The 13,134-nt window shown below is 39.5% G+C and overlaps 1 protein-coding gene across 1 annotated transcript in view; it reads right to left on the reverse strand.

Annotated features, from left to right (window-relative positions):
- Positions 1-6: 6 nt before the first annotated feature.
- LOC101849644 (acetylcholinesterase-like) overlaps positions 7-13,134 on the reverse strand; it is a 110,365-nt gene continuing 97,237 nt past the window's right edge. Inside the window, exons 6-8 of the mRNA XM_035972288.1 lie at positions 12,731-13,044; positions 11,392-11,543; positions 7-337 (exon numbers count right to left, since the gene is read on the reverse strand). Of these exons, the coding sequence (XP_035828181.1) occupies positions 207-337; positions 11,392-11,543; positions 12,731-13,044 (597 nt within the window). The 3' untranslated portion in view covers positions 7-206. The remainder of the gene's footprint in view (positions 338-11,391; positions 11,544-12,730; positions 13,045-13,134) is intronic.

The raw sequence follows: 13,134 nt of genomic DNA on the forward strand, positions 1-13,134 counted from the left end.
ATATATCATAAAAAGAATCATTTCAGTCTTCGATATGCACATAATGAGCACAACCATTTGATGATAAAGTCAAAGTAAAATCAACTTGATTGGGGAAACAGGCAAAAAAGTTCGAACAGAAGCGAAATCAGTTGTCATGATTATGAGCAATAGCATTCTCTATCATTCAGCTTTTTGGAATCGTGTACAGAAAACGCGAGACTTATTTATTGAGGAAATCCCAGTATACTATTGAGAAAAATACTAAACAATTCTATGCATGCTAGTGACAACAGCAAGGTACTTGATGACGTCACAACAGGGGCCGCGCTCGGACACTTCCGGCTGTTGAAAGGAGCTGTAGATGAAAGAAAAATAAATATATATAGGTTACAGTAGACCATCTACTTTTTCGACGACAACGTAGACGTAAAATTTGAATTATGCCATTTATTACCGTTCTAGGGTTCCTTTACACATTCACATACGCATTTGTGCTCGCAAGCAACTTTCGTGCATACACATACACACACAAGCCCCCCCCCCCCCCCCCCCCTACGAAGGCTGCTCTCCCATTTCAGGCACTCTGTTGCACAACATGTAAACATGTACATGTCCTGTACGTGTATAATATTTTGGAGACTGGTGGACTCATGAAAATAAAAGAATGTCATTTTAAAAAGTTCAAGACCAGATTACATCTGTTGGTATACACATACCATGCTATTATTACATCAAGCCATGGCAGTGACATATATGTCCTGTTGAAAATTACAGAAGTGATCTATCATATATTTATTTACTTCCTCTTTGTTGCTGTTACATGTACTTTAAAGGCCATCGTCTAATGGTTTTGTTCTTCTCGAACTTACACTATATGTTATGGGTTTACCCCCTTTTCAGCACTGTCAGGTTATTTTAGAGGCGGAAACCTCCACCAGGGCCGAATGAAGAGAAGAGAAGTTTAAGTCTGGTGAACGAGCCGGATGAGGCAATTTATTTTGATGTTGTTTTCCCTCAAGAACTGCTGTGGTACACTGGCAATATGAGGTCTTGAATTGTTTTGCTGGAAAAAAGAAGTTTGAATGCCCTTGGAAAAAGGGCACCACTTGATGGTGAAGAACCTGGGCCATGTAGCGCTTACGTGGGACCCCATTTCCTTGTCAATGACCCTTAAACCTTTGTCAGAATATTCTTGAAGTTAGATTTTGAAGAAGTTTTCGTAGCTCCATCCATCTATTTATGTCTGATCTTTCAGATGTCATGTGTGCCGGTATTGAATCAAAAGTGTCTGCCGTTTGTGGTGAAGCTGCTAGGAGCATGGCGTTGCACACTAAAGACGCAAGTTCAAGTCCTGTGTAGGGTGAATTTGTATCGAATATCTTGGTCTTTATGCAGGGACGTTGTACAGTACAGTGTGTCCCTCTCAGTAGTCTCAGCTTAGTTGGCCATGATAAGCTGGGTTGAAGTCTGCATCCTAAATTATATTACTTGTGTCGATTGGGGCGTAAAAACGCCTACCTAATTTATTTTTTTAAATTCGGGGGTTCTTCCTTCAACATCATCATCTTTGCCTTTTTCAAACTGGATCAGGATATAATATAGATCTAGGTCACGAACAAACCCTTTCCACCTTTCCCTTTTCTGGGCTAGATCTAGATCTAGTTGCTCTCTTTATCTTTTACTTGTACCCTGTGGGTTCGAATCCAACACTTTCCTTGTTATGCAGCTGCTTGTATTCCTGAGAGTATGTCCAATCTATAGCCACCACCTTCTTCCCACCTTGTCTGTGACTGTGCCCTGTCCTGTTCTCCTTAGTACTTCCTTGTTGGTGACCCTTTCTGTCCGTCTGATCCCCAGCAATTTCCTTAAACAAAAATTCAAGAAAGCCTGGATCTTCTTAATGCAGGTCTGAGATACGTTCCTTACGGCACCGTACTCAAAAAGAGGCCGTTATATTCGTAAGATACGCCAATTACAAAACAAAACCAATTAAAACAAAACAGAACGAAACAAAAACAACAACAAAAACTTTTGGGTTATCAGATGCATTCATGTAAACAAGGTTTTAAGTCTCGTTCGCAGAAATTTGAGAAGTGAAATAAGATAACTGCAAGAGGTCTTCGAAACAAAATTTTATTTAAATTTATAAAACAGCTGAAGATATAACGTGCAAAGAACAAATGTGAGTGAGGTGAAGATGTACCCCTTTCTTGTACATGTTGTATTGATTAGAAGAATCAAGAAATACCATGGTGTTCTAGTGTAGGTACCTACACCTTGTACAGTGAATCGACTGATTAGACAAAATTGACAGAAGGAATAACAGAAACAGTAGTAATAGCAAAATCGAGTTGAATTTTAGGCACAACTAAATTTTACCCCCCCCCCCCCCCCCCGTTTTCCCCCTCCCTCGTTTTTTTTACTCTTTCATCAACGTGTCCAAACGGAGATTTTCCCCGTTAAATTAAGAATACACAGTAATGTAACTACCCCTCATTTTTCTACAATGGTTCTTTAACCCTATCCGTACGCCCTGGGGTCATTTTGTACCCCGGGGGGTTGTATTCTTCACATTTTAGAGTACTTCTGGTACGAAGATCTCTTTGAAACTTTCAGTAGGCCTATTTCTTTTTAAAAAATCATTTTGACAGACTGCTATGCAAAGCATACAGATCGGATGGATTAACGAGTGAATTTCCTCTTTGGAAAGTGGTGGCACGGAGTTCCCTTGTCGTATGGGTACGATAGTAAAACCCGATGTACGGATAGGGTTAAACTAACATATTCACGTATTTTTTAACAAAACACCACTTTCTTTTTCAGCATTACCTTCCAGAATCTACCAGTAACTGTTCTTTTTCAAAAGTATAGAGTGATTTCTATTCACACACAGCGCCCTTAACTAATTGCACTAAAGCGGTGCAGTCACAGCGCTAAGCTCTTAATTAAGCCCCATCATGGTGTGTGTGCTATTTTCTCTATTATGTTGGCTACTCTTAACGTATTTTAACGATTTTAGCCCCATCTACACCCCGTTTTTTTCGTCTTATTAAGCCTGTTTGAAGACAGCCATAATAAAAAGGACACCTGTTATAAGTGACCTTGTTTTCCAGAAGAAGAAAAAACATGCGTAGTCTATTTTAAAATGCTTTCAGTTCAGCTCAACTCAATGACATTGCTTCTGAAGAATGTTTTCTGTGAAGGGCTGAGTTTGGTCAAAGTCACTTTAGTGTACACCCCCTGCAATAAGTTATTTCATGGTTTCTGTTACTGGGTTACCTCATCGGAAAGGGAATATATAGAAAGAGAGTCGAGGGGAAGGGTGGGGAGGGAGGAGGGGGGGGGGGGGGGGGTAAATGTTTAGTTTTGCCATTCCCTAGGTGAGTGATACCAGTGAGTTGTCAAGTGTCCACGATGAGCATATTATGATGTATTTGCTGATAGACGTGAAGAGGACACGTCCTCCAAGGCACTGCTCACACCAGTCTGGAGGGTCTGGTGCGCTGGTCGGGCGCTCTAACCTCTCGGACAGCAGAGCGCATGAGTCAAGGTACTTGAATTATGGAATTTTATACAGGAAAAAGAAAATCACATATAAAGAGCAAACATTCTATTCAAAAAATGATGTTGTATATATAATAATATATACTGGGCTAGGTGTTTGGTTCTACTTCTACACTGTGTGGCGCAAATAGTCTCTTACATTTCGCTACCATAGAATTACAAAGTTCTTTCTGCTCTGTACCCAGTTTTGGGAATTTTCATGTTAAAGATTTTCATTTTCACAATATGTCAAGCCTTTTTTAACTCAATTTTTTGAATATCCTGATAACAACTTCGAATAATCTTACGGTTTTGATGGAGCAGATTGAACATTTGGTTTCTGACCACATCGTCGTGGAATTGTGAAAGAAATTTGCAATGTGCTTGCGCAATTGTTTAAATTCTAAGGTAGGCCTACCGGTAGGGCCTACTAAAGCGCATCAATTTATACACTAACTGAGGTAATAACGTTTACCTCAGAAGATTGACCATGGTCTAAATTTAGGAAAACTAGCTAAATAAAAGGTTGATGGTTTTAAAGTTACAGGGACTCAATGCGGAGACGTTGTTTGTTGTAGTTTTCGATGTTGCAGTGGCATTGGCAGGTGGAAAACAAACAACGAGTATTGTAGGCCACAAGCACAAGTTGATGTTCTCTATAGGCCTACACATAGCGCACTTTATTTCACTAAGGTTGTGCACTAGTCTCGGACAATGAGAAGACGTTTCACATCTCGTAAGAATATTTACGGGATAAAGAAATAGCCAAAGTTCACGAACAAAGGGATCATCATAGTCATAGCAAGTCAAATGAGGAAAATTCTCATTTTTTAACCCTCTAATTAACTAAGTAGCCTATATTGTATCTGTGATACAATGGTCTTTGGCTTTTGCATCACCCATTACAAAGTACAAGAGAAGTTGTTAAAATGGGCAGTTTATGAGCTTACGAATACATATACAAACTTATCAAATCATGGTACTTTATGATACACACATACATTTATCATTATCGTTCTTATTCGCACCATGGGCATTGAAGTTGACTTCCTCGACTGGCAGAGAGCGAACAAATTATGCATGGCGCAAACTGAAATTTAAGCTTTCAAATTCAACAAGTAACCTATTCTCAAGCTTTTGTTGGGGCCTGTCAACAGCAGTTGTCTCAGGTATTTTCTATAATAAATCAAAGGCTGAGAACTGAGCGATGGCGTCACTGGTGTAGTATTAGACCTTTCGCCTTTGCAGGCTGCAAACGTGTGTTCGGATTCCTAGGAGAAGATATGTTTTTAAAATCGAGCATCTATTCTCCGTCTGTCTCTTGGGATGGTGTATCTCACTCAGCCCCGGTCTGCTCTGACAGGCAGGGTCGAGTCAGCCCACCCCCAAAATCACATATAGGGTGTTGATAGGGGCGTGAAAATGGTGAAATGGTATGACCTTAACGCCCCTATCAACACTATTGGGTTATTTAAGGGGCGGGACCTCCTAGTTTAACGTCTGTCTCCGATAGGACCGAGCCACGTGGGAAGTTCGTGTAAAGTGTCTTTCCCAAGGACACAACGTCGGACCGAGCTGAGGCTCGAACCCCGAACCCGCAATCTCACGATTACAAGTCCGGTAGCCTATCCACTAGGCTACCGACGCCACGATAGGGGCATACAACATTTACAATTGCAGTTGCAATGAACACTGAACTATAAAAAGTAGCTAAAATGAGCATCCCAAAATCTGTTTCAGGGCGAGGGAAATCATTAGGTAGAAACGAATTTTTTATTTCCATTAGAAAACATGTACCGACCTCGAATAAATAAAGATTTTGCACAGCCCTACTCTTCCTCTTGTATTGTGTAGAAACCTAAACAGATTGGGGCACACACCTTTAGTTTCATTGGCTGCTGTTTTTGTTGTGGTTGTTGTTTTCGGCGGTAGTGCTGCTGCTGTGATACGTTTGTTGAGTTTTTTTTCTTACATTGACAGAGTGATACATAGATCTATAGCTCTCTATGTGTTCTCCAGACCTTAAAGGAACGTGTGTGACTGTGAGTGCTTAAAAAAAAAGGAAACAGTATAACGCATTTACACATACATGGTAAGCTCATGAAGTAGAGATTATCTATGATGCGTAAGACAAGAATGACAAACAAAACAATAGGCATAGTATTTAGTGCAGGTTTAGAATAATTTAGACATTGTAGTTTCGGTTTAACCGACACCAGATTTCTAGTTTACATCATACATTGGTAAAACAAATCAAGAACAACAAAATCTCAAAAACTGTGCTTTATGTGAGAGTTATTGGTGTCTGTGGCATAGCGGCCAGTCGTTTCGTTGTCGCACGCGGGAAACCCGAGTCCCGAGTTCGATTCCCGAGTGGGGAGAAATTCTCGAGTGTCCCGGTCTCTCTACTGGGATGTTGTATCCTTCTCAGCCCGGGTTGACCCTGACAGGCAGGGCTGGAAGCCTGCCTACTAAATAATCTAAACTGTATCTAAGGGGGCGTACAAACATCTACGGTAATTAAAATAGTGAGCATTATTTGTACTGAATAATGAATGTAAGTTGAAAGTTGAATCATTAAGTTTCAAAACTCGACTACACAACATGAGTTCTGTGCTCGTGTGGATGTCCAAATTTAAATTCCCGGCACGATCTTTTATCTCTCCAACAATCGTTATCATTTTCAAAACCAGTGCCTGTTTCTCTTCGCTTATTAAATACGCACCACTTCTTTACTAACTGGGCTTCCCAGTCATTTTTGGAAGTCCCATTTCCAGACAGGGTAATTTTTGTTGTAGGTGCAGAAATGTACAGCATCTCATTCTTATTCTCTTTCAGTGTAAGATAAGTTTAGCAGATACAAATGTAGGTGTAACCTTAAGAAAACTCAGGAAAACAATCTCCTCAACACTGTCACAACATGAATACCGGTACCAACTCATATGTGCCAGTACATATTTTTATATACTATAACACACTAATAAATTAACAACGCCCTCATGGTATTTCCTATTCATTACAACAAGTGACTCTGAGAAACAATGTTTATGGATGGCAGAAGTGTCAGGTCAAGCTCAAAACTGGGAAACCGATTTTGCATTTCAGTTTAGTAACAACGTATTCTGGGGCTTTAAAAGCGAATTAAAATTTACTGTACGCCTAGTTCGGGTTTGTACTGATTTAAATGAACTCTTAAAACCCCCATTCATTGCAGGAACGGCACCAATAAGCAAAACATACTTCTGCAAGTGGAGTATGCAAAATGGGATGGAGCCCCACAAGTTGTACGCTACTTGAACAAGTATTCTTGAAATTTCTGTGGTGATCGAAATCTAGTAATGTCGATAGAAGATCATACTCATAGCCCTTTTGTCACGCTGACTCCAATAATAGAGGTATACACTGCTTTATGATAACAAAGCTAGCCAACTGGCATAGACAGAGCAGAAAAGTGCGATAGACTTTGAGACCAATGAATGTATGCTTCTTATTAGAAAAAATAAACCCTCACGTTGTCTACCAAAGCCAACACTTTCACTCATGCAGTCTGAGGATGAGCAACACTGTCATAGATACCAAAAACACTGAGAGGCATGATATGCAGTCGTTGGATCATTAAGTCAAATTGAGGCATATTAGAGTTATACATGCAAATTATACATTATTTCACAAATACAAAAAGACATGTTCATCATTATTATACATTCACATTGGTAATCTATGAGGAAACGATGCGACTTGTGGTCTTTTTGACGCACGGCAGAAGAAGAGACCTGTTCAACACATTGTCACTAAATCAAGGTGGAACGAACAGTAACACAACCGCTCTTTCATCAGTTAGAATCTAACTTTAAGAGCAATAAGTGGCTGCAAAATGGCCGTTTCGTAAATTTGCGGTGCTATCCGTTTGACAGAAATGTATTTACTATTAACGGAGAAAGTGAAGTTCAAGGATGACATTGGGTGTTATAGTACTGGTACTAATGTTTTGACTGTGCTAAACGAACCGTGGAAAATGTAGTTTTCACCAGGCACCACGGCAGTACATAATATGAAATGAAAATTGTCTAATAATTCTAAAGTGTGCTAAATGTCGTATGGTGTCCAGATTAAGTACAAATGAAAGAAAAAGATTAACGTAAAAACAAAAATTTTGTTGGTACAAATAATACGGGTAACCAAATTTACGGAATAACTAGCGCATAGAGTGATGTTAACACTTTATAAGCTGACAACAAAAAAGTTATTCACTGTATCTGCAATCATACGTGTAAATGTACATGTAATGAATTTTGGAGCCACGGTCAGATAACGCAGCTGTATTCTGAGTTATCCAAAGCTCGACGAGGTGGTACATGTATAAATGCCATACAACGATATTTCTCTGTAAACCAGTCATTCCACCTTCACCCTCTCTTACTTTCTTTTAAAAATTTGTCTGTCGGTCTGTCTGTCTCCTCCTGCCCCCCCCCCCCCCAACTGTCTCAGTCTCTCTATTTTTCGATCTCTCTTTCACTCTCTCTATTTCTCTCTCTCTATCTCTGTTTCTCTGTTTCTCCTTCACACACATAAAAGCACACATGTAGGCCTATAGACAAGGCTCGCACGAGCTCACGTTTATATTCATAGATGCGCACTAAAGCGAACACTTTTAAACGCATCATTTTGTATCAGAGAGTGAAAATTGCACTAGAAGTAATTAAATATGTGCAGTGGTATTTCATTGTATTATCGCAACAAAGAAAGAAGTCACACGAAAGAAAAGATTCATCATGGGTTTACAAAGAGATCAAATAGCACAAATATTGCATATTATGTTACTATGTTGGGCGAGGGTCAGAGCACCACATAAAGAGAACCATGGATATTGTTTCCAGAGAGGATGAACATTGTGACGGTACATGCTTATAAATCTATGATACGGGAAAGTGAAAGTAATCCAGGACAATGAGCAGCAACAACCCTCCATGCTGTGTTTATGAACTGCACCCATTTTCAGTGAACAGCGTTTTTTTAAAAGTGCATTGGGACAATGTAAGTTTCGCGCCTTTTTCAATTCAATCAGCACGTGAAGAGGACTTCATCTTCAATAAGACCAAACCAAGAGGGAAAAGAGTCACGAAAGTGTATAAAACTTATCTTGTTCATGAAAACCTTCGTGGAGATTTCAACCAATGTTATTGGCGCTGCATTCCATCGAGGCGTTTTGGATTCTACTGAACATGTCAAATTGTTATCTCATGATGTCAACAGAGAAACAAATTTAGTCTTAATAAAGCTCTTAGTACGATAATGTATATAAATGCAATGCAGCCATATCAAATTACAAACAACTTCAAGGAGCAAGCTGTAGGGCCTATTTGATGAAAGGCCTAGATCTATCACCAATAAGAAAGGTTGATTTTGTCGATGCAGAAACATACACCTTTCTTTTATCTACTGACGAAAACGAGGTTAATAAGGAATGAGATAACATTATTTGCGATTTATATTCTAATTTTCTATTAGCTATTTTTGCACCATAACAATAAATGACAGTGTGCTTCAATTCAGAAATAACTCATGTATTATCTCGGTCCACCAAAGACATTGACAGCGTAAAGTAAAGTAAATGTTACGCCGAAAGATCTGGCATCACAAATGAATATATCACCCACAGTGTTACAATATACCGTCATTAATAGGCCTATTCTGCGGACACCCAGGCTTATATCAATTGTGACCCAGTGGGTCATGTACTGTCTAACGTGTCTCAGATTTTTCTATGCTCTGGAGCTCAAAATAGTTGATAAAGCCAATCAAGAGCTTCACCTATTTGACTTGAACTCGCTTCAGTTTCTTGAAGCATGTTTCTTAAAAAGAATATAGTTAATTAAGAAAACATCCCTTTTGCGTTTTAATATTTTTGCCCAGCTGTTTCGAAAGCTGACTGTCTGTTATTGAAACATAGCAACACACATATTCAATTCCATTTCCACTGGTACACGTGTATCTCCTGATTTTCAGCTTTAATATGCTCTTTTAATCAAATGACCGGAAACAGATTTTCCTCCACAAATTCGCTGTACTGTATGGCATAAGAAAACTGTAGAAATACTAAATAAGATAAAACTATGACATGTTAGACAATTAATTATGACTCAGTAAGTGACTAATCAGTTTCGGCTTTGAAAGTCATAATAATGCATAAGACATGTGTATGTGAACTTGAAGAGGTTGAGAAAAAAATGAAGTAAACATTCAAATTGCATGACTGATAACAATTAAAAATACTAAAGAAAAAGAGTCATTTCGATTGTATTTAACGGTATAAAACTTTCTATATCAAATTCATACATGAATGGAAACCATGAAGGGACCCAGTTGGCGAAAAGATCACAATTCTGATTAAATTATGAGTCTGTGCGTATTTGAGGAATGGACAAGCTGACTTCATAAGAATTGCTCCACCGTCCATCACACACAATTCCAAAAGAGCAGAAACTAAAATAAGTACAACTAACATTGGACAACACACATAGCCTGCTGTATGCACCTTCTCAGAACAAACGTTTAAATACATTCTATTTCATAGGGCAAAAAACAAAAAAATGATCAACTAATTTCTATTCACAACTCTGTTGTGAGCATTCACGTATTCCTCTCCAATGACGATTAAGATTGCAAAAAATCGTGTAATCCGACTATACTTTGCGTATTAAGGTAGTGTCTCATTCTACTCATAACCATAAAGAGACTAAGGTATCGTTGACACGACGTGCTTTCCATCATGGCCTTCAACGCGAACTTCAAACAGGAAAGAAAAATAAATATATATAGGTTACAGTAGACCATCTACTTTTTCGACGACAACGTAGACGTAAAATTTGAATTATGCCATTTATTACCGTTCTAGGGTTCCTTTACACATTCACATACGCATTTGTGCTCGCAAGCAACTTTCGTGCATACACATACACACATAACCCCCCCCCCCCCCACCCCCACATACTTACAGATACAGATACACACGCACACGTGCATAGAGGAAGACAGACGGACGAACAGTTGAATGATGAATGGACAGATAGACTTGTAGATTTACTCATTAAGTCTGAGACACCTTCAGGATTTTGCACGATTGACAATATTGATTTATTTTTATTTTATTTGCCCCCCCCCCCCTCCCCCCACTCAATTTAAAAAACAAAATAGTCAATTACAGAGGGCGTTGGGGAATGAAGACACATATAAAAGAATCGTTGGGAGGAGATAAAGTGAGAAATGAAAAGGAGAGTGGTGGTTTTTAGGAAGGAGAAGGACATTTCAACGACAGCAAAGAAAAAAAAAAGGAGACCGAGACATAATTTTTTGCATACAATTATAACAACAAACTGCAGGCATGAGTAGTGTAATTGTTCGGTCCGCTGTCTGGCACGCATTTTGACTTCTACTTTGGGAAGTTTATTTCATTCAGTACGTTATGTCTGTCTTTCTGCTTGGGAGCTGTGCTCCACTTAGTCTGGCTTCGCTTTTAACTGACAGCGTCGAGTCAGCTTTGTCTTGTGTTGGTTTTACCCCCTTTTCCACACTGTATGTGATGTGAGGTTTTTTTAATTTTAAGAGATAGGGCATCCAAATGTCACGTCCACCTCTGACAGGACTGTGCTAAGTAAACGAAGAGCCTTGAGGACTTCCCCAGCAACTCAATTACAAGAACAATCCATTGGGGAATCATAACCAGGATCATCCGAACTATAGGTCCAGCATGATACAAACTAAGGTATACGAAGAGCACTTGCGGCAAGCAACTCTTCTCCTAATTAATGTCAAACATTTGTCGAGGAATGCGTGGCGTAAAATAGATAATGGTAATCAGCAACTAACCGTTGGATCTGTCTTGTATTAAAGGCATGTCTTCCTTCCAGAAAGTACAATCTCGGTGACGCAGACCGTGTCCAACAGAGTAAGAGTTTGCCTTGATCTCTAGGAACTCTTTTCTCTCACTAGAGTAAGCTGGCCAGGAACTCCCCGGGTCTCTGCAGAAACAGGGGATGACAAAAATTTTTTTTTAGATGTTGCTATGACAGAACTAAGCAGCCATACAGAAACAACTGTGAACAGTTGAAGAAGTAGGAACAACTACACAAACGGCTTGAGACCTTCAATCACGCGCTGTGCGGAGTCTGCTGAAAACGAAGCCAATGATTAGAGGTGTGGGGGATTATGCGTTCTACTTGCACTAGATGCAAATGGTAGTAAAGAATTAACTGTTTCCAGAGCAAAGGGATTTTTGCTCCTAAGCGATGGATGGCTTGAATAAGAATAATCATTTCTGTTAAACATGGAACGCCATGCCTCATGGACATCAAATTTGTGGATTGAGAAATGATTCACCATTACAGTCCTACAAAATCCTTCACTTTCCATTGTACTGGAACTTAGGTGTCTGAGGATGTATACCGGTGTCTGTGGTGTAGCAGTTAGGCGCTTTGCCATCATACACAGATTACGTGAGTTCCATTCTCGTATGGAGAGAGTTCTAATAATTAATATAAAAATAACGGGAACATATCTACCCCCAAACATTGGCTTATCTTCTACTTACGCAAGACCAACATACCCTGCTTCACTGGTGTAGTGAATAAAAGTAAAAGTTACTCTTCGCCGTCAAGAGCAAAAGGAGAATAATGTATCTAATCGAACATCTCCAGGCCTTTACCCCACTTAATAAGGATTGACCCTGACAGACCTTGTCGGAACAGCCCATTTCCTGGCAGATCTAAAGTTTGTTAATAAAGGAGTTAAATATTTAGAAATCAAATTTATACTCTGTTCTACAATGAGCATGCCCTGTTTTTAAACACTTTCCCAATTCTAGTGATAATGAACTTTCTTCTGTTCTAAAGCGAATTTACCCTGTTATATAGATAACGAACATTATCCTTCTGAAACAAACTTCCCCTGTTGAATAAATATGTAACATTATCCTGTACTAAAACGAATTTACATGTTCTATGATTATAACGAACATAATCCTGTTCTAAAACAAACTGACCATGTTCTATAAATACATTGTAACAAACATTATCCTGTTGGCGAATAAACGTACCCTGCTCTATAAATAACGAACATTATCTTGTCCACCTCGTTCTATTTCTAAAACAAGCTAGATCTAACCCTGTTCTATAAATAATGAACATTATCTGCTCTCAAACGAACTCACCCCGTTTTAGCAAAAGCGGTGATCCACTCCATGAGCTGTCTGCTCAGATCTCGCTCATCATCCGTATACTCTTCCGGTTTGAGGAAAGGGATGCCCAGAAACGCCTCAACTTCGTAGCCGTGAGCCACGCCAAACCACTCTGGCCACGGGTTGTTGCTGAGTCGTTGTCTGAAGGAGTACTGGTAGACAGGGGCGTTCATCAAGCTGACATACTGCTCGCTGAAGTGCACCACCGGGCACTTGAACAGCATGTCGCCGCTGGATATGACGTCACCAGGTGCGCAGGAAGATTGTAGGTATGACGTGCGGGCCATTTTTTGTGTTGTGGGTGTGTGTATGTGTGGGTGTGTGTGTATGTGTGTGTGAGTGTGTGTGTGTGTATGTGTGCGTGTGTGTGTGTGTGG

Source organism: Aplysia californica, unplaced genomic scaffold (genome assembly GCF_000002075.1).
Source record: "Aplysia californica isolate F4 #8 unplaced genomic scaffold, AplCal3.0 scaffold00640, whole genome shotgun sequence".
Taxonomy (NCBI): Eukaryota; Metazoa; Mollusca; class Gastropoda; order Aplysiida; family Aplysiidae; genus Aplysia; species Aplysia californica.